The sequence below is a fragment of the Equus caballus genome, chromosome 17 (genome assembly GCF_041296265.1).
Source record: "Equus caballus isolate H_3958 breed thoroughbred chromosome 17, TB-T2T, whole genome shotgun sequence".
NCBI lineage: Eukaryota > Metazoa > Chordata > Mammalia > Perissodactyla > Equidae > Equus > Equus caballus.
In genome coordinates this window covers 90618263-90641207 of record NC_091700.1, presented here as the reverse complement: position 1 = coordinate 90641207, position 22945 = coordinate 90618263, and the positions used below count along the sequence as shown (strand labels likewise).

The following is a 22945-nucleotide window of genomic DNA, read 5'->3' as shown; positions in this document are numbered from 1 at the left end:
ACCACTCCGCCATGGGGCCGGCCCCCAATGTGTGTGTATCTTGAATGGGATGGTAGATAAAATATTCCACTTGAACTCGTAAAGGTCCCAGAATTTGTGCACATAAGTGACCAGGAGAATAGTCATTGATTTTGATATGTTGCCAAATGTAATGATGCCTAATGATTAAAAATAAATCAGTGACTTCTGTCTTCTTTTGGGGCTTTTTAGAATAAAATAGATGCTGTGAGTCTGCTAGAGTGGTGTGTTTCTCTTGTTTACACTTGTATTACCAAACATTAAATCATTTGGTTGTAACAAACAAATCACACATGCAGAGGAAAAGTCTTCATGAGTTAAGTTGGGGAACAGGAAGAACTGATGTGGGATTGGCAGCAGAGGCAAGAGGACACAGCTGGAATAAAGCTACTGACGTAGTTGAGAAAGGTTGGAGGATGGTGGGTAATGGCATGTTTAGCCAACTCAAGTGGAACGTGTGGTATGAGTATGAAAGGAAGTGCAGGTGGGACTCAGTGTCCTTGAAACCTAAGGCTAAACAAAGCCAGCAGTTTGCAGGCTCCCGAATGCCTTTGGTGTTCCCCTTGTCTGGCCAGCATGTGTTGTAGTCCCTGACACCATGGTGGATGCGTAATATTTTCTGCGTGAATGAATGAGTGAATCAGAAACAAGAGGCTAAGCTGGGGTTTTCTGGGTTACAGGCGAGTTATCAGTGTGTTGGGAAGTCGATTTCTGCTGTAAAGGACAGGACCAATTAAAAAGGCTGATGTTTGTGGCAATCCAGACCTGAGGTCCCGTGGAAGAGAATCTGTGCTGTCCTTCACACGTGTGGGCACCTACATGTGGGGGCCTGAAAAGCCCAGGGCGGTAGGACCTGGGAATTGAGAGGAAAGGGTAAAGGAGAAGGGTGTCTGACCGAGAGCAACCTGTCTTGTTGATTTTTAAGTGAGGATGGTGTTGGTGTGGCCTATGTGTGAAGAAGCAGGAGCACAGGTCCGGAACTCAATAATAGTAGCTGCACACCAGCAGATGGTGATGGATCTTGTAAGAACAGATGCTCATTTAAGGGTTAAGTATCGAGGACAAGGCATATGTGACAGCAGGTAGAGGACATGCTCTAAACTGTTATTTAGAAGATTCAAAAGAGATTAATGCAAACCCGAGAAAGTTACAAGGGGAAGAAATGGCCCATTGTGTTACAAGCACCTCACCATTAAAGAAAACAGTATGTTAATTTTAATTTGGTCAAGACAGAGCTGGAATGACCTAAGGAAAGTGTATGCCAATAGAAGTAAAATGTTGCCAGCACAGAATATAAAACTGGATTTTAACCATTTCAAAGAGAGCAATGAATCTTTTCTCTCTGACTTGTCATTAGCTGTTTCCAAGTAAAAGATTTATCAATGACCATATGGCGACTCTGCAGCCTCCTCCCACTGTTGAACAACTTAAATACTAACCACTTTTATTAAGTGTGAAAAAGCTACTGGAAGCCACGCTTTTTAAACTTACCGCACTGCCTTAAAATGGACACTTCCATAAACAGAAAAAAAAATATTGGGTTATAAATACATAATAGTGATATGACTAAGATACACGGGAACAATTTCCTATCAAAATAGTAAGCTTACCTAGGATACTTAAATATCCCTGCTGGTCTTTATCAGGGGTTAATAGGTTTGCTGTACTCGGTTATATTGATTCAATGTGAATGAATGTGTAAAACAATATTTCTGTGCATAAAGGAAAATGATTACAATCAATTGCCTCATAGTAATTTTGGGCTCTTCATGTGTTTGTAACTTGAATTTATTTTACTACTTGCATGCTTTGCGTAATATTTAGTATTATTAAATCCATCAAAATTTCAGTGATTGAGGAGCTAGTTGTTGAGTTTTAATGTATGTGTAGATTAACTGAGTTCCGTTGGAGTCGGAATGGTTAGCTTTCTTGGACACTGTTTATTTGGGGGTCCTTTTTCAGTAGGTGAAGTGAGGGTGGAAGTCGATGACAGCTAACGTCATTTATTATAGTTCCAGTGTTTTGGGGGGTCAAGTATAGCCAACATGGAGATTTAAAAAAAAATAAATTCTGGATGTCTACTTCTCTAGATGAACAAATCCATAATCAAAAATTGGTTTTTTTTTTTTCCTTCATGTGGGATGTTTATAATAAAAGGTGCGGGAAATTCATATGTGAAGGTGTCACATTTATACATCCCAAGTTTTTCAGACTGTAACTTACGGCCAGATCACAAGAGCAATAGATGGGCTTCCATAAGTCTCCATTGCTCCATGATAAAGGTATAATGGCTAATGCTTAAGTCTGTGCAGTTTTCTTGTGTCATCTTTGATCACCATTGTGAAAGCACTCTTTATTTCCTCCTTTGTGTTATGTGATCTTGAAGGGTTTCTAAAAGATTCTATATCCCGTTTTGGGGTACATAGGAAACTGTCATTCAAGAAGTATCTCAAATTGAGGCTACCAGATGTTTTCCCCCACAGTAAATGAGAGAACAAGAATAATTTGAATATTCTGCATATATTTGCATACTGATGTCAAGAGTTCCCAACTTCAATTATGTAAAATAAAATTAATTAGTGCAGCCTACTGCAAAACCCATATTCAAATCCAACATTCAGGGCAAGACAGCCTGGAAATACCTAGCACATCTTAAAGCCAATTAGCTTGATTTCTTCTGGGAAAAGGAGGGTTAGGCAGCCACACCTACCTAGGAGCATCAAGGAGATCACAGACATAGAGGTAGGCACTCAGATGTAGGGAATCAGGTTGAAAGCCGATTCGTCCTGTGCTGTGTTTTATTCTCTTTCCCAGTGAAAATTGCAGCTGTACATCTTTACACATATTGCAAACATTCTTGTTCTTCTTGTGCTCCCCTGAGGATTGAGTGGTGCTGCTCATGGTCCTTGGTTAAGGTTCTTTCTGTAGCTCCATAGAGCAGCAGACAGGACAGCCAGCACCTTCCTGGTGTTGAAACTACTGCATTTTCCTGTTGTGGTATCTCCGCGTCCGTGCACTGCCAGGAGGACCTTTTCCCTCCCTTACCTGCCTTTAAGACGTCTCCTAAGCAGCCCTTAGCACCCGCATTTTCCACTGCAAACACCTGAGGCTTTGTGGTCAGACAGAGCTTCCTTTAAATTTCAAGTTTGCTTGGGTGCCCTTGGTCAAGTTATTAGCTGCCCAGAGGCTGGAATTTCTTGTGCTTGCAAAAAAAGACAAGATGGTTCCCCTCTTCCACCAATCGTAAAGATTAAATAAAATATCATTGCTAAGTGCCCAAAATGTAATACGTATCCAGAAAGCAACCTTAGCTCCTCTCCTTCCTTGGAGACTCAGTCCAGATGTTCATCAAATGACAAATCTCTCTGTGGACCCGGGGTAACCAGGCACCAGCTGCCTTTACACCCTCTCTTCTCACATTCTGTTGCACTTATTTGCTGTTTGTGTCCTGAAGGCCCGGCATATAGCAGGTCCCCTTCAGTGGCTGCTGGATTGTGGAAGGTGGGAGCAATGGCTAAAGGGAGGTGACACATATAGCAAGATATAGATGACACAGAATTGTGGAAATGTAAGTGGCAAGCAGACAGAGTAGCTGGAAGAATTGAGATAATCACAGCATTGATAAAAGAAAAAAACTGCCTCCATTCAGAGGAGGTTCTTCCCCGTTCTCTCTGGCCCTCATTCTCTATGGCAGGGACAAAATTGGGAGATCAACTTGGGACTATCGTTGGAAATAGATGTCTGTGAGCGTCACATTAAATTAACTGGGGGGAAAATCCTGGGAAAGATCTGAGTATTTCACCTGGATTGGTCAGCTATGCTCTGGCACAGACCCTCTTTAAGTGGAGACAGCTTTAGGTCTATGATCATAGACCTCAAAAAATTTCTTACCAATATGTGTACCCTAAGAGACAGAGCTATTTTAACCCAGTTAATCTAGACCAGTGGTCTCTAAACTGGCGTGCAACCCGTTTACGAAGTGCGCAAGACCATCTGTTGGGTTGAGAGGAAAAAAAATGCTTTTAATGATGTTCATTTTTATCTCATCCTTTTAAACTTTCTATTTGCACGTTTGTCACACACGATATAATGGAACGTGTGTTTAACTAACAAATGCGTAGGCGTGCGGGGGGACTCCGTTGTTGTGATCAGGGTGAAGATGATTTAGGTGTCTACCTCAGCTCTCTCTTTCTTTCCCCAGACTGCGGGTTTGTACTTGCTCACCAGAGCTAACTTCAGCATGCTCAAAAGGAAGCAGAGCTCCAGGGTGGAGGCCCAGCCGGTTACTGACTTTGGTCCTGATGAGTCTCTGTCGGACAACGCTGACATACTCTGGATTAACAAGCCAGTGAGTTTCGTTTTTGAAGTATGGAGAAGCACACGCTGATATAAAGGAAATTTGATTCATATAATTCAAAAATCATGTCCCTTTGGCTTTGAAATATCTGTTTGAGCTGCAGCAGAATATGGATGAGTCTCGGAGTCTGGAAGTTGAGAACAATTCAGATGAAGTAATGAGGTGCCGCTGTGAGTTACTCACATAGGAAGGTATGCTGGGTGGTCCGGCTCCCTCCTCGCCTGCTCTGTGCACGCTGTCCTCAGGGTCACACGATATAGAGATAATGCCACTTCTCAGGCTGATTCAAAGCCAGAGTCCCAGCTCAGTAACCTATTCCTTTACTTATACTTCTCAACATGCGTGAATCTGTGAGAGGTAATCAGATGTTTGGAATTAAAGGCCCTCTTTGAGTTGCAAGTTTTGAGTAAAAGGAAAGGTTAATGAGATAGTGGCTAGTGCCTCTGAAGAACCTTGTTACCTTCTCTGCCTAATTAAGCTGATGGGAACTTGAGGGGGGCGTCTGCTGTGCCAAGTGTCACTGCATACAGAGAGTCTAGCAGCCAGGAGGCCGCATGACCTAGTCAGAGGTCTTGGGAACTCAGTGCTACGACCCTGAGTAGGCTCACCTTCATTATTAAACTCACAGTAGAGGGCGAAGTAAGGAAACGAACTGTTGCTCTCACAGTGCTTGTCTTTCCCTTGACCGTGATAAAGATTATCTGCCTCGTCTCCCTGCCCTTTCCAGTCGTTCTTTGTCTGATCTGCCCTCCAGACTCCTTCTCCAGCCTGCTCAGATTTCTTTCTACATTCCCATTTCTGTTCGCCTTTCCCTTGTGCTTTACAATCACTGAAACATCCCTGCTACCTACCTTGCAGATTAAAATGCGTGGGCATTACATTCAAGGATCTTTATGTTCTTGCTCTAACTTGTCCAGCAACTGCCCTTTCCTATGTCTGCACACTGCCCACTTGAGCCTCACCAGTGACTTCCTGCTCCTTCAAGATACCTGGCCAGTTCACACCATTTCCCCGGCCCAGAGGCCCTTTCCCAGCAACTCGGAGGAGTGCAGGCCTCCTCAGCCATGAAGGCTGCTCAGAGGACACCCACGCCCTCTTCCCTGAAAGGCTCCTCATTTGGCCCTCCCCACCTGTCTCCCTCCAGACAGAATGAACCTCTTCTCTTTCCATTTACCCTACTTTATATTTGTAGGTAAGTGTAAATGTATATTGTATATAAATATATATTATGCATATCAGACTGCAAAGTAGTGATGAGTCAGAACCCTATTGTTTCTGTTTTTGTGTCCTCAGAGCCCAGCATAATCTCTGACCATGGTAGGTCTTCCATTCATATTTAGAGAATTGAATAGAATAGAGAATAGAGCACTCACTCTCTTGTTCTCAGTGTCCACCACATACAGAGCTCTCTGAGTACTTCTGAAGAAGGTGGTATTATAAATGTAGGCTCGGAAGCACTAACTAAAATGATTAATGCTTAATTAGAATTTGTTCTTTAAATTCAAAACAGACTTGTGGTGAAGAACCCATCTTTTGAAGCTCTTTTGTGTAATTACATCCTTTGTGTGGGGAGGTCCAGATGGGACTAAATTCACACACTGATGTTTATTGAAGCGCTTCCAAATTGCATGAAAAGTACATCAGCCCTTAAAATAAATTTAATCCTCGCTGACTTCTACGGTGTGGAATTAACAGCATTACATCTTCATGCAAATATTACAACTGTCGGATTAATATTATAATTTACTCACCAGCATACAAGTGTCTGAGTCTCCTCAAAGTTCTGAGTCTCGTTTCTGTCTTTCATCTTGGCTACTCGCTAGCTTCTACAGCTGCAGGATGCATCTCCTACAAAAAGACATCTTCTTTCAGGGGGAGTATAACATTAAAGGATTAACATGACTGCATAGATATTTAGGATAGTCAGTAAATAACGTGTTTAGATTATGTTTAAGCATTGCATAATAGTTAATTAGCTAGAAGTATTAATTGTGTGGGTTTAGCATGCAGATGCAGCTCATAGTTTTTATCCTAGGTGTTAGTTTTCATAATAAAACATTGTGAGTGATTATATGTCCTACACGTATAAATGTGTAAACACACACACACACACAAATTTATATTTTAAATTCTTACTTCCTTATGTTGGGGTTAAGGAAAATCTTCAAATAGCACATGCACTGTTAGAATTGCACAGAAATTCAATTTTTTGGAATTTTGGAAGAGGAGAAATATCTGGGCTAAATTTGTACAAAACACATTCTCCAAAATAAAGAGGAAAGTCCATTTATTATCTTTTGATAATGTAGAATGAGGTCAGATTTAAAAATATATTTTTTATACAAGGATGTTACATATAAAATACAAATAGAAAACCCTAATGATGTGACTATATCAATTAACTTTAAAAAGCATTTATGATCTACTAGGAAGGCCGTTGTGCTAGATGCCAGGAAAGTTACAGTAAACGTAAGACAGTTCCTGATTCTAGGGGCTCATAGTACGTTAAAAAGTATGGAAGTAATAGCACATCACATTTCCATATGAGTAAGGTGTTAACACATTTTAATTGAATCAGAGTCTTCCTCTGTGGTGGCCTGATGCCCTGGAAAGTCAGTGTCAGAGGTGTTGGGGTAGCTGACCAGGTTCACATCGAGGCTTTGCTCTTCTTCTTCTTCTTTTTTTTTTTTTTTGAGGAAGATTAGCTCTGAGCTAACATCTGCTGCCAATCCTCCTCTTTTTCTGAGGAAGACTGGCCCTGACCTAACATCCATACCCATCTTCCTCTACTTTCTATGTGGGACGCCTACCACAGCATGGCTTGCCAAGTGGTGCCATGTCCAAACCTGGGATCCGAACCAGCAAACCCAGGGCCTCTGAAGCGGAGCATGTGAACTTAACCACTGCGCCACTGGGCCGCCCTGAGGCTTTGCTCTTCTTAATGCTTGACCACAGGACTATCTCTTAACCTTTCTGAGTCCTATGCGCAAATTAGGCTGCTTTGAGAATTAAACAATGTAAAATACATGAAAATATTTAGCACATTCTATGCACTTAGCAAACCTTATTTCCTTCTTTTTCTTCTCTATACTGGTGATATATTTTAATCTTGTTATTATGTTTTCCGAGTAGTGTGGTTCACAGCATAAGTTTAAGATATCACTTTATGGTGTCAAGTAATAACTTTGGACCATTTTTGCAGTGGGTTCACTCTTTGCTGCGCATCTGTGCCATCATCAGCGTCATTTCCGTCTGTATGAACACGCCCATGACGTTCGAGCACTACCCACCTCTTCAGTATGTGACCTTTACTCTGGATACTTTACTGATGTTTCTCTACACGGCAGAGATGATAGCAAAAATGCACATCCGGGGTATCGTCAAGGTGAGCCTTTCCATATTATTTAAGCTAAAACCCAAAATGCATTGAAAATCTAAATCAGTTTAATAATGTTTTCATCTTAGTTTCAGTAAAACAAAATATAGCTTCATTTTATTTATATTGAAGTATTTTTTAAAAGGGCATAACTCCAGATATTGTTAAAAATATGATGCATAAGAATATTTTAAAAGTTGAATTGTGTAAGGCGCAAAGTCTTGGAATAGTTGGGAAGGACCTAGATGTCCTGACCACCAGCTTCATGAAGGCCAGGGGACGGTCTGTCGTGCCACCTAGGAGTGAACTCACGACCAGGCACAGCCACTGGCCCAAGCCGGACACCTGTTGATTTATGGAATGCAGAATGAAAGTTACGTGATAAAGTTACAGCATGATGATACTCAGCAGGATGTCATAAACCTGAGGGGTTTTGAAGATATAAAGAGATTAAAAAAAAGAAGACATGAGCTGTAAAGGAATTCCAGCTATAAGAAAAGGAGTATGTAGCATGAAATTGGCACCCTTGGGAGACAAAAAATAAATAAATAAAAGGAAAAGGAAAAGAAAGAAAAAGGAAAGAAAATCTCTCTCACAGGGTATCTCTTCTTTCTGTAGCACTAGCCTTCACAGAGTTTAAAAATATGTAGATGATGCTTTCTAAAGTATTTTAAATTGTACTATTTTGGGAGATAGTGGTATAATGACATAGCAGAATGGATGTTAGGGTTTGACAAATGAGAGATTTGACTCAAATCCTAGCTCTTTCATTTACTGGCTCTATCAGCATCTCAAGTTACATATTTTGGTGCAAAAGAGCCTTATTCTGTGTAAGGATTTCAAGAATTTTATGAGGTGATGTAAAACATGTAGTTATTGGTCAATTTCATTGCTTCTCTTTTTACATAATTCATTGTGTGCTATATTTAAAGAAAGGGAGCACAGTAAATATATTACTTTTTTCATTTTTAACTTTTAAAAAAACTTTTTATTATGGAAAATTTACATTTCACAAAAGTATAGATTATAGTTGTACTGAATTCCTGTAAATCAACGTCAACAATTATCAATATTTGGCAAGTTCTATTTCATTTTAAAGCAAATCTGAGAAATCAGGTTATTTCAGAAATAACTCCTTAGGCATCACTGACTGATAAAATTTTCTTTTATATAACCATCGTACCATTATCACATCTAGCAAAATTAACAATAATTCCTTAATGTAGGCTAGTACCCAATCCATATTCGTATTTCCCCAATTGTCTCAAATATTTCCTTTTACAGTTAGCTTCTTTGAATCAGGACTCAAACCAGGTTCACGGAGTGTATTTAATTGTTGTATTTTTAAATCTTGTTTAAGTCTCAGCCCCACACACTCTGAAAAAAAGTTTTCCATGTCCTTGATCCAGTGCAGAAATGAGCCTTTCGTCTTCTGGGATGTTCTACATTATAGACTTGGCTGATTGCTTCCTGGTGGTTCCATTTAATGGTTTCTATATACTCCATATTCCCTGAGCCATTTAGACTGTTGACCAGAGATGTACACAGATGCCTCTGGCCCCCATTGTCACCGCAAAATAGGTTGTTGAACCTGTGGATATTTGCCAATCTGATGTGGGATATAGTAACTCCCTGTGGTTTTCATTTGCATTTTTCTTTTGAGAGTGAGATTGAGTCTGATTTTCTGTCTATAAAGGCCATTTCACGTTGTTATTATTTTTCATTTCAATTTTGGGCATTTTGTGTGTGTTGTGCATATTAGCCCTTTGTGATGTAAGTTGCAATTGCTTTTCCCTGTTGCCACTGTCTTTGGCTTTGCTCTTGGTTATTCGTGCCACACACAATTCTTCCTATCCCAAATCAGAGGCAAGTCTTTCCATTCTACCAACTTTGCTCTTGTGTCTTACAAGAGTTTTATAGTTTTCCTCCTATAGACTTGCACATGTTTTGTTATACTTACGCTTTTATATTTTGTCTTTTTGATATCAGTAAAGGGGTCTTATCTTTTGTTATATATTCTAACTATTGTTCTTTTTTTTTTTTTTGAAAGATTGGCACCTGAGCTAACAACTGTTGCCAATCTTCTTTTTTTTTTTCTGCTTTTTTCTCCCCAAATCCCCCCAGTACATAGTTGTACATTTTTTAGTATGAGTCCTTCTAGTTGTGGTATGTGGGACGCCGCCTCAGCATGGCCTGACGAGTGGTGCCATGTCCGCTCCCAGGATCTGAACCAGTGAAAGTGTGGGCTGCCGAAGTGGAGCACATCAACTTAACTCAGCTAAGAAGCCGGCCCCTGTTATTCTTCTAAATGAAGGCTGGCTTCTTGTCCTGTGTCCCCAGGTTCCTGCCCTACCGAATTTGGATTCTACTCCAAGAGTTTTTCTTCCGTGTGGGTTTCTGGTATCCTGGAAAGGAGTTTTCATTAGGTACGCTTGAGAGATGAGGGTGTTCTGTTACTTCTGATCTTCCTGCAGCCCTGTGGTAGACATTGGTGATGGTTGTTTATTTTTTTTTGTTTTTCATTTACCTACAATTTTCAACTTGCCACATTGCGTTTCTACAGATTTTGCCAATTATTCTCAGGTCTGCTTTCTGAGGGTTCCACTCAGTACTTCACTAGTATTTGATAGTGTTTTATGCTATGGAATTCTTAGGTCAGCCAGAACTTCCCTACATGTCTTCTCTCTACAACCTTCCCAAGCTGTGGTCTTAACTAGATCTTGATATTGCCAATAGTTTGGTATTTATTTTGGACTATGTTGTCACTTAGTTTTATTCAAGATTATATCCATGGAAATGTTTTCCTAGGCTATCCACTTGCTTTGTCTATTTTCTTAGGAGATTTGTGAGATTCAAAAAAGCTACCATCATGATCTTATCCAAACTGAGTCAACTGTTTAACGTGTATAGTAGTTTATTTAGCACCTACTTTGTGTTAGCATAGCTGCCTTGCTGTATGGGAATTGCTTAAAATTAGCTGAACCAGGTGAAGAAGTGATAATATTAACAGTATTCAGGGTTTTTAGTCCTTGGTGAAAAATCCAAATCCTGGCTGCCTTTTTTTCTTTTTTAAAGGAAGTTTTGGAACGTTTTCTGGGCTCATTGAGTGAATGAGGGACTGGATTTCAAGCTTAAAAAATACATTCCAGGGAGTTCTGCATTCAGGGCAGCAATAACCTCAGCACAGGTAATACTTGAGAACAGTCTGGTCCACACACCGCCACTGGTGACCCTGTGAACCTGGGACACAGGTCTTTTTCTGTCTTTGTCCTCAGAAGTCAGTGTCCAAAACTCTAAGAGTGAATATCTGGTTGATTAGGGTATAAGGATATGCAGGAGAAATGTGGGAAGTGGAGGATGCAATTTGATGCTTCTGATAAAAGAGATGAAGGACGGGAGTGAGGCTGGAAGCTCGTCCACAGATGCATTTATTAAGCACCCCAGCATCGCTCTCAAAGAGTTTGTTACTGCCTGACTTCCCTACTTTGATTGCATTGTCAGAGTGCCCTTTAAAGAAATAAACTTGAAAGAGCCGATAAGTACTTTGGAGTTTGTATTAGTTTCCTAGTTCTGCTGTAACAACCTTGGTGGCTTAAAGCAACAGAAATTTATTGTCTCACAATTCTGGCGGCCCCAAGTCCAAAATCAGGGTGTCAGCAGGGCCCTGATCTCTCTGAAGGTTCCAGGGAAAAACCCTTCCTTGCTTTTTCCCAGCTTTTGGTGGCTCCTGGCAATCCTTGGAATTCCTTAGCTCGCAGCTGCATCACTCCATTCTCTGCTCCTGTCTTCACGTGGCTTTCTTCCCTCTGTGTATCTCTGTGTGTTCTCTCTTCTTCTTTTAAGGACACCAATCACTGCTCCAATCCAGAATGACTTCATCTTAACTAATTACATCTTTGAAAGACATTATTTCCAAACAAGGTCACCTTCTGAGGTTCGGAGTGGACATGGATTTTGGGGGGACGCAATTCAACTCGTTGCACAATCAGTTCCAGCTAGTCACTTGACCAGCCAGCTGCTTGCTGTTGTCAGTATTGAAGGTGGGTTTGGAAAAGGCTTTATGAAGTTTGTAGGGTGACTCACAGAAAATTAGGGTAGAAATACAAAAGGAGAAATTCAGTTCAGTATAGGCCTTGGACTTGAACTGTCAAAGCCACAGCAGTCCCAATGGGCTTACCAAAAACCGGGAAACCCAGAGACTCACCAAGAGTCTGTTGTGAGTGCAGTAAGCTGGGCCCTAGGAAACACAGCCTGACTCTAAGATGTGATCCACAGCCCCCTGGGAAACTGTTGGTCCGTGGGAGCTGTGGGCACCTGCCATGCCTCAACTAATGGATTTCAGCATGATTCCAAAATGGTCTGGGTCTCACTAGTGTTAAGCCAGTTAATTCAAAGCATTAGGTTTAGATAAAATTCTGAAAATTGGTAGCTAAACCAGGATGTCAACTTGAAGGAAAGTTGGTATTTTAAGAGTACAAGAAGAATCTTTTATGCAACTGTAACTTTACTCCCCAGCATAGCCTGGCCCTCTTTTAAATTTTGTGATTCCCAAGGGCCTTGGCACTTGTATTGGTCATTCAGGCAATGGCAATCTCTGAATAGTCTGGATGGAGCACTTTGGGTTTGAAATTACCATGTGTTGACTTTTTTGACATCCCAACTTGAATGAATGAAGGCATGCCGTTTCCCTAGTTTTGTTTCTTGAGTTATTTGATGAATTAAGATGACTTTAACATCATGAAAATAACAGTAGGCATGACTTTAATTGTCACAGTCTAATGATAAAAAGAACAGAGGTGGACTTGATACATAAATTATATATTCATTCCAAGTGAATAGAGCGTTGAGTGAACAGAGGTTTTAATAGTTTAAATATTAGAAGTTGAAGCAATTGTTAAAAAAGAAAAAACTTGGTTTATGACCAGGTTGTTTTCAAAATGCTACAAATGAGCCATTTCTAGTATTTCTGACTTCTGTCAACATTTGGATGATAAGTTATTTACTAAAACCAATTTTTAAAAATTTTCAATGTCTAAGAATTGAAAATTAACATCAGATATGGTTTTTCTTTTTTCATTCAGAAGTAATTGGATTAAACATGACATAATGCAGATTTTAATAATATCACATTGCTCACATTATCTTGAAGAAGCCAGGACAGCTTCAGGTCTCGTTAAAACTGGTATTCAATGTTTAAATGCCAGCTGAGATTTGGGTTAAATATGGTTGGATATGAGGTCTGATTATCCTGAACCAAGCTTTAAATGTATCATCTCCTTGAACTTTTGCTGTTGTGGCCTTCCCAAAAAAGTCATAACTTTATTAATATCATTTTTGTAGCACATACTTCTGCAAACATGCATGTTAGACACAGATTAAAGAGTAAATTGGACTTGAGATCACATGCTTGTATTTAAAAGTGCACTTGCTGTCCCAGAAATAGGATTGCTGGATCATAAGGCAGTTCTATATTTTTATGACCCTGTGTACTGTTTGCTGTAGTGGCCATACCCATTTACATTCCCACCAACAGTGCACGAGGGTTCCCTTTTCTCCACATGCTCACCAACACTTATTTCTTGTCGAACAGGTGTGAGGTGATATCTCATTGTGGTGTTGATTTGCATTTCCCTGATGATGGATGAAGTTGAGTACATTGTCATCTAACTCTTGGCCACTTGAATGTCTTCTTTTGAGAAATGTCTATTCAAATCCTTTCCCCTTTTTAAAATTTGATTATTTATTTATTTTTTGCTATTGAGTTCTATATGTATATCAAGCCATCAAGTTGCATACCTTAAATATATACAATTTTTAATTGTCAATTATACAAGAAAGCTTGGAAAAAACCCTTAAACTTTTAATCAGAGTTAGTTTTAGCAAAAATATCGTCTGTCACAGTGAATTTATGTTGTAATTTAAATGTTATTGGCTTTGTATTTCTGTATTTGTAAATTTGTTTTTGTTTTACATGTGCATGTGAAATATGTACATATGTAGGTATTTGTGACGTCATAATGAAATACGTCAGCCACATGCCCTGTGAGAATTTTTTAGAGGACCTCGTGTTACTCAAGTTTAAATTACTGTGCCCTTATCAATTAACCTTGCTATAAGTTTTTAAACTTTTATTAAGCACTTGTCTGCTAAAAACATTTTTTTCAGGACATTTCCATGCTTTTCTCCCTAATTCATTTGCCAACCACACTGAGTTTTTAATCTGTCACTCAGGTTTTTAGCCTCTTTACCCAGAATAATTTGCAAATATGTGCTGTGTTTGTTCACATATAGGACTTAAACTTGTGTTTTTCCTATGTATGTAGGGACATTATGAGTATAGAGGTGCACATCGTGTTCTATTTTAAACATCAGGTTATAATTTTCTTAATGAGTTTCATATTGTTTGGAACAGAGCTATGTGTTTTACCTGTTCAGATATTAAATGTTTAGTATTCACTGATTTTCAACTAAAATATTTCTTAGGAACAGTGAGATTTAGTTTGTAAGCGAGTAACTCTAGTATGTCATAGTCTTCTGTGTAGAGGAGTACGTGTGAGTCAATGTTTACCTATGTCGGAGATTTGGGGAGTGCTGGTCTTGTGATTTTCGAAGAGTGTTTTCCATGCATAAAACTATATTCGCCTATAATAAGATATTTATAGACGCAAACCAGTGTATTGTTACCCATTTATCATACACAACTCTTTAAAATTATACCTAGCCTGATTTGGCAGTGTTCTGGTACACCTAAAATTCATACCTAATGCTTAAGATAATGTAATCTAATAATACCTAGCTTATAAAATTATTGCAACAAACCAAACCCAGAAGCTTTATTTTTCCAAACAAAAGTACTGAAGCTGTGGCTGTCTAGTGTTTTCCACTATTTTTATTGACCTAGTGGTCTGCCAAGTATATTGAACCATGTATAAATTTAAAATATTAAAAGTTTAAGATATTTGGGATATAAGTATAATATAAATATAAGCGAGAGTTATAGTCTTAAACCCAAGTACAGTTTCCGAGTTTCCCTTTAATCATTCATCAAACATTGATTGGACACTCACAATGAGCTTGTAACTGCCCTTGGGGAAGGGGCAAAACCGAGCTGCGGCTCTGTCCTCAAACGCCTGGCCCACTTTGTGCAATTGGCTTGTAAAGCATGTGCAGGCCACTCCTCATTTTTTGCTTCCAGTCTATTCCTGAAAACATGTTGGGTAGCATATTTTCAGAAAACAGGAGCCTGTGTTCCATTATTTTAAATGGAAATTAGTAATGCATTACAGCCCCAACCGATTTCTTCAAATAACACTAAATCACTCTCTAATACTAGACAACAGTCTACCTGCATAGTGCTGTGTAATAAACAGCGTTTAAAACACCCATCGTTCAATTGTTTCTACTTACTGAATTCAGTATGGGATGTTTTGTATGCATCCAACAAAAATGGGAACGTGTGCTCTTATGTAAATAAGCAAAGAAAAATATATTAAAGTACTATCTACTGTGTTTTATTGAATCAAGGTCATCAGTTATAAGATGCGGCATCACTTTACAGGTCTTTAAGAAAGAAAAAAATGCTGCTAATTGCACTTTGTACGATGTAAGATTTTAATTGATACATTATAAGATACCTTCTAAATTCAGAAGTGTTAAACTCTGTTGAGGACAAGGGGAAGTATGTCTTAAAATTGGTGAAATACAATCAAATGGACTGAGATTGGTAGGCTCAAGTCCTGGGTCCCGTGAAAGGCTAACCTTCAGAGGGAACATAGGGAGGAGGAAGGCAGTGATGCACTTAAAACGTACCCATTATTAGGTAGGTTAACAATGCCAGCATAAGATTTAGCCCAAAAGAACAACAGAGCTAGGCCTGCATTGCACACTGTACCTTCTTGCAGGCTTCACTGACAACTCAAATGTTTCCGCTGGCACGTGTGCGAAGTCATTATAGTGGTTCTTCTAGTTGCATAGTGATTTGGGGGCAAATATTTTTGCAAATGTTATAAGTAGCAAATATTTGTATAGTAAGAATTCAGATAGTGAGAGATAGACCTTCAGTGTTTTGTGAAAATGCTTTAGTGGTCTGTAAAAGGTATGGGAAGGAGGGGGCGCAAAAAAAGAGTGAAGAACTCTGCTTGGAGATATCATAGAAGCCTTGAAGAAAGAGCACTGTAAAGTGATGTCTTGAGGGGTGAGTAAATGTGGTCTGTGGCACAGGTGATGGGGGATGCAAGTGAAGGATTTCACAGAGCGAGCAAAGGAGTCCTCCGGGACACAAAGGCGTGGAACAGCCTGGTGCTTTGGAGAGCTCTGAGTATTTAGCAGTAGCAGATGGGATGTGCACAGGGAGCAGCTGCAGAGGATTCTGTGAAGGCAGGCCTGGCTGTACCATGGAGAGCTGTGCATGCTCTGCGAAGAGCTCAGACTTCTTTCTGTGGTTGGTAAAGATGCATGGGGGATTCCAATCCAAGAGTGACATGATCTAATTTGTATTTGAGAAGTTCACTGTGGCAGTAACATGCTTGATGCACTAGAGGAGAGAGAAACTGAAGCAGAAAGTCCTTCTAGCAAGAAATGTCTTTAAAACTTTTTGTTAGAGGAATGTATTTATTTTAAGGACTCACGTATTGTATAATGTTTCCAAAGCTTGAAGGTATCTGCCAATTAATTCCCACTCCCCGTGATTTGTTTCTAACTGCCTCTCCCACTGATTCCTGTTCTGAGAAACATTCTAGCTCACCAGATCTCTAGAGGCAAAAAATACCCCTTTGGGTGATAGATGTTTGTGCTATTGCAGAGCATCCCAGGTATTTCAGACTGAATTCTTCAGACAATTCTCAGTTGTCTGTTTTTCATCTGGCAATAGACCTCTGTAAAAGTAACATGTATCCTCTGAGCATTGTTGAAGCAATAAATAATAATGCTGAGACACAGTGACAGATGGGCCCTAGGAACTCAGAGCAATAAATCATGTGCTCATGAAACGAGACAAGTGTGTATCATTTTGTTACTGCAAACTATATCCCTATAGATGTCTTCAGGTAAGTGTGTTTGGTGTCTCTGCTTGTTAAATACTTGCATGGCCATTTAAGGTAGTCTTTTATACTGTATAATTGATTGGCAGCCTCCAAGTGTTTACCTTTTTAAAATTTGATGGAAAGCTCTTGAATAACTCCTCTCCCTAACCACCAGCATGCTGATTTCTGCCCACAGCTCACACACTCTCTGCCTTCAATGTCTTGTTGATGCAACAAACAAATTAAAACTCTCCTTTCTTTTTTGCGGTGCTAAAATTTCTCAAGTACCACTGTGCATTCATGTGTGATAGGTTCTCGTTACGTATATTGTAAGCAGAGAAAAGGGACAGTTTATTTTTTGCAAATATTATAACAGGCATTAATACAGTGGGATTTTAAAAGGATCTGGACATACTTATAAATTGAATCATAACAACCTTTAACCAGTTATGGTAAGAGACTTTGAACATGCAAATTGAAAAAGAGACAATTTAATAAGTATGTCAGACACAAAATGTAATAAGAGATTATATTTCAAAGTGCAAGGTTTCAAAGTCTGTATTCTATTTATTAAAAGATATTTTAGATTTAAGGAGCCTTAGTGATTATTGATAATGATTAATATGATATCAATTTCAATTCAGTCATATTTATAATTACATTAGAATGCACAAATGACATAAACCTTGACCCGATTCCTATTTGCATGGCATGTAGACTCTGCTTATTCAAACCATACTAATTCAGGAAGTATCCAAAAGTTATCCCATAATTTCATCTGTGATTTTTCATGTCACATAGGAAAAGAGTCTTAACTTTAAGAAATTACCTTGAAAGATATTACATCTTTCTCTCTTTGCCAGGAGTCAAAGAATCATTTCTTTTAAGGAATGATACCAATAGTTTTAGTGAATGGGTGCCTTCATAAAGTGTACGAATTGACCTCTTACTGTATGCATTGGAATCTACAGAGGATCTCTAAGACATCGTTCTTGTGCTTATCATTCATTCAATATCTGCTGTATGTCATACTCTGTGCCAGGTGCTGGGAATACCACCTGAAATTGTCTTGTTTAAAGTCTCAAGGTGCTACTGATCTTCAGAACAGACTCAGGCATTTCCAGTGAGGGATAGACTTTTTTTTTTAATGCAGCACCAGAGAATATGTTTAGAGAAGATTTAAGTAGGAAACTCAGATTTCGCCCTTATATCTGATAAAAGGGAGGGACTAAACTATAAATTTATTAAACCACCAGGTGGGGGTTACAAAGAACTATTCTGTAAGTTGCACGATATGAACATTGTTTATATACATGAGCCGAGTTGCCAGTTGTTGCATGAAGTGTGAGCTAAAGCTGATCAGAGGAGGCTGTGGTCAGATCAGAGTCTGGAGGAAAAAGTTGACACAGACTTGGGAGAATTTTTCAGGAAGACAGAACAGCCTGAAGAACAATGAACCGTAAAGAAGAAAAGGTCAAAAAAAAGGTGGGGAAAATCTGAGTGTTACTGGTCTTTGTGTCCCAGTTCACTATAATGCTGCTTATTAAAGGTTTTTATAAATATTGGTTGACTCTTGGGAACATGAACCGAAATATAATATGTAAAACTTATGCCTAGTGGATTATTTCACATATTTTACCAGGAAAATAAAAAGAAGTCAGTTCTAATTGATCATCATATACCATCTAGTGTGTGGTGGTCTTATTGGCGACAGGTAAATGCCACTGTGAATTTCTGGAAGGTCTAAAGCAACTCCAACAATGCAACTAAAATTACTTCCTAACTCAGAAATAGTTTTCTGTGTTATAAAGTAGAAGTTTTGCTAAACCAGGAGGTCATTCGAAATTAGAATGTGTTTGCATGCTTTTGCTTTATTCAGGATCTCCACTGGGGTTTCTAAAATGATTCAAAATAATCCATCCTTTTATATAGTTCAAAATAGGCTTTAGGTCAGCTTTGCAACATCAATTTTCTTAGCAAACGAATTTGTATAGTAAATAAGAAACAAAAATTCAGCTAACTCTGTTATTGATAGCTTTACATTCTGAATTTGTGAGAGCCAGACTTCTCAAATTTGATTTTATTTGTGCCAACTGACAAAGTGATTTTTGTTAAAGCTAAATTTTTTTAAAAATTTAGTTTTAAAAATCTGTTTTAAAAAATGTAATATATGAACATTAGTCAAAAGACATGTGAATGGATATCCTGAGAAAAGTGTATCTTTCTTTCACCCTTGGTTCCTGGCCGCTCTGTTCCTCTCCCAGGGAAATATCACTGTTTATCCTCACTTTTTACATTTTAAATAATCCTCAATATAATGAGAAGCTCTCATGTTGTATTTTATTGAATATAATTTCTTACTAAAGCAGATTATGAAAAACAAAAGAGGTTAATTGTAGTGACACTATATATAACCTTTTTTAATGACAAAAAAAGAAATAAAATAATACTACTTGGGAAAAATACCATATAAACTCATCCTGTTTGGGTACCTATGTACTCAATGATTTATAATTATTCTTTTCCATGCATAACATTTACTTTTAATTGTTCCTATCTTAAAATTTTCTTTGCTGAGTCCCATAAAATTTCAGTTTTCATTTTTGGAATTATTTGCATTTTTTAAAGAATCACAATATGCCTAGTACTTAAAATAAAGATCAAGAGATTTTTCTCTCCCTTTTTCCCAGCATACAAGTAGAGAACACATTTGTTTAATAAAAGTCAATTTGAATATATACACTTTTGTTTTTCTGCATAACACTATTAGCATATACTGTATGTTTTACATTTTTTTAAATTAACTGAGAATGTAAGTTACATAAGGGCAGGAGTTTTTGTTTTGTTCACTCCAGTGTCACTGGTGCCTTGAACACTGCCCCAGAGCACAGAGATGTCCTACACATTGAGTGAATGAATGAATGTACAAATAAATATATTTATATACTAAGCAACTCAAGGGAACCTTCAAAACAACTTTAGATAATTTATATTCCATTATTTTTTTGGATGCGAATCAAAGTTAGGTGCAGAGAAAATTGAATTTTTATGGGCTATCTTGTCTATATTTAGATTATAATTAATTTATATTTTCAGTTAATTGTGCAGTATAAATTATAATTAATTTATATTTTCAGTTAATTGTGCAGTATAAAGGCAAATACGACACTTATAGTAAAAGATACTTCATGAGGTTTTGAAGACAACTATAATATCCTTAAATTATTTGTTCTATGTTTAATATGTGCAGATGTGTATACATAACCAGTGATGTCCTGAGATATAGTTTTTCTCTTCAACAGGTTTAAGTCATCATAGGATGATCATAACACTCAGTTGAACAGGGTCATTGCCCTCCTAGCCACCCAGACTCCAAGCCTCAGATTTTGCTTTCATGTCTATTGTGGGTTTTCTCAAAAACACACTAAGTTTGGTTAATTCTCTTCCCATTGATAAAATTATTTGTACATTCTCTTGGGAACTAGCATTGTTTTCTCTAAACTCTCCATAAAATTAATCTTCCCATCTTTCCCACCATATTTATAGCTTTATTATAAGTTATTCTGCCTTATATATTAGCTCAGTGTGTACATATCTGTTTTTCTACACAAGATTGTTGTGTGTGTGTGGGTGTGTGTGTTCCACTAAGCATTATACACCCCCTTATGTAAAGTGGGAGCTTGCCCAGTGTTTACTAAGTTGAGTTTACACTTCATATCTGGGTCAGGTAATTTTTATTATCATACCGTTAGTTTTGTGAATTACAAATTATTTCTGCAAACTGCTCAAGGAAACTTTTTGATAACCTATTTGTTACTAAGGGTGGAAGGTTCTGGAAATTGTTTCATTTTCATAAATATTCTGCAACGTATTTTATTATTTTACTTAAAATCTTGGCATTCTGTTTCTATTTTTATTTTCTAAGCAGGTTCAATCAAAGCTGGTAATGATAGATGTGACTGGCTCCAGAACTGAGTTTCATGGATTACTGCAGTCCTCGTGACTTAATGGGGCAGGACTAAGAAAACAAAGGCCTTTCTATTTAAGATTTCCAATTCCAACCTCTTGAGGTTTTCTGTTTTGTTATTCCAAAGGAAAATTTTTCTGAAATTCCCATTTTCTAAATCCCAATGTCACAGTAGATTGACTGTTAAATGGAAGTAGCGTGTCTTCTTTATCTTTCTTTTACATATATAATTGGAGTTAAAGTCAATATATGTTCCCTTTGAAAATGGAGGCAGGTTTCTTCTTCAGTTTTAATTTAGCTCGAGATGAATTCCTGGCTAATTTCCCACTAATGGTGGTCGATCCTACAGGCTGAAAGGCCTTCACGCTGACCACTGTGTGCTCTTGGCTCTTGTAGAGACAGTTGTTTTAGGACCTAAGCTGCCTGTGGAGTTGGATGGCCCCTGGTTCCTTTCGTAGTAGAGTCTGTGTGGCTAAGAAAAGATAGTGGTGCTTTTTCCCTTTGCGTGAATTCAAAATTTTACACACAAAGTTCTGCAGTTACTTGTGTTTTATAGATTATTTTACTCGTGTAGAATTCCGTTTAAAATGCTACAAGCATTCCTTTTGAAAATCTGTTCAATTATAATACAAAAATTGTGGCTAGCTTTTACTGAATTAACAGTTCACTCTTCCCTCCACAGATGTTTTTTGAAATTATTCATTTTTCCTAATAACACCATGTGAAATTTATTTTTAGGGGGATAGTTCCTATGTGAAAGATCGCTGGTGTGTTTTTGATGGATTTATGGTCTTTTGCCTCTGGGTTTCATTGGTGTTACAGGTAATGGAAACTTTTAAATTACAAAGGGGTGTTTTCCAAAATGGGCATTATTTTGCATTGAAAATCTAAGTGGAAGTATTAAAGAATCTATATCAAATGTGATTGTGTAATTTTCTACAACACTGTTATTTTAAATGTTTATTGATTAAAAAAAGGCTAACATTTTAAACATTGTCAGTCACATCTGGAAATTATTTCTTAATCAGAAATGAAAATCAATACTGTAGAAAATTATTTCTTATTAAACAGATATAAAAATATATTCATTGAAATAAAGAATATGGGATGAGGTTTCTGTATTTTTAGAATAAAAAATTGAATTAAAAAAAATTCCAGTCTTTTGTGTGACTAAATCTTGACTAAAAGCAGCTAAATATAGATACATTGGTATATATGTTGGTCAACATAATATACTATATTCCAAATAGAAATTGCCTTACTATGAAAATGGGAACATATGTTATTAAAAAGGCCTAAAGAAGGGATTTTGTTGGAAAACAGTAGAATTCATTCCCATGCATTCAGGCTTGATTTTGCATTTAATTCCACTAAAGTTACCATATTCTTCATTAAAAAATTCAGAGTAAAATAAATTCAGAGTGTATCCTATGAACTCATTAAAGTGCTTATTGATAAACTGTCCTTATTTTTATAAAGCTCACCTTTCCAACAGTCTAATTTCACCCTGCATATTAATGTACTCTTCTCCATTTAATAGCTATTGTATGATTGACAAGTGTTTTCTAATTATCATTTTGCCTTTGTTAGTAAATGGTACAATTCTTTCTTATATTTTTTTCATAATATTTTTAACTCCTTCTCCATTGCTTTATTTTCTGAATACTCAGGAAGTTCCACTAAAGAACATCGTTAGTGAGGAAGGCTTAGCATAGTTATTCCATATTCTAACTTGGCACTTGTTTTTGTAATAAAAACGAATTATACAGCAGATGAACAAGATTAATGACACTTTCATTAGTTTATTTATTTATTTCTCTTAAGATAGCTATAGCTTCAAAATATACTCAAAAGAAAATTGATTTTGGTGGAAAATAATGTAGGGTGAAGTTCAGGGTGCAGGATGCACCTACTGATGCTGTCTGTATATGCCATGACTATAAGCAATGCTAAAGGAAAGTCTAAACTTGTTCGTTCACCTCTTAACTTATAGGTATTTGAAATTGCTGATGTCGTTGATCAGATGTCACCTTGGGGCATGTTACGGATCCCACGGCCACTAATTATGATCCGGGCATTCCGGATTTATTTCCGATTTGAACTACCAAGGACCAGAATTACAAATATTTTAAAGTAAGCACTGCTTTTATGTAAGTTACGGGGAAAAGTTTATGACTCTTCCTGTAAATTTCACCTACTTTACCTGC

General features: G+C 37.7%; 1 protein-coding gene across 2 annotated transcripts in view; it reads left to right on the top strand.

Moving 5' to 3' along the window:
* NALCN (sodium leak channel, non-selective) overlaps window positions 1–22945 on the top strand; it is a 303647-nt gene that overhangs the window by 13017 nt on the left and 267685 nt on the right. For both annotated transcript variants that reach the window (XM_070240456.1, XM_023621795.2), the window contains exons 2-5: window positions 4220–4366; window positions 7578–7760; window positions 21477–21560; window positions 22732–22871. In XM_070240456.1, the coding sequence (XP_070096557.1) occupies window positions 4259–4366; window positions 7578–7760; window positions 21477–21560; window positions 22732–22871 (515 nt within the window). In that variant the 5' untranslated portion in view covers window positions 4220–4258. The remainder of the gene's footprint in view (window positions 1–4219; window positions 4367–7577; window positions 7761–21476; window positions 21561–22731; window positions 22872–22945) is intronic.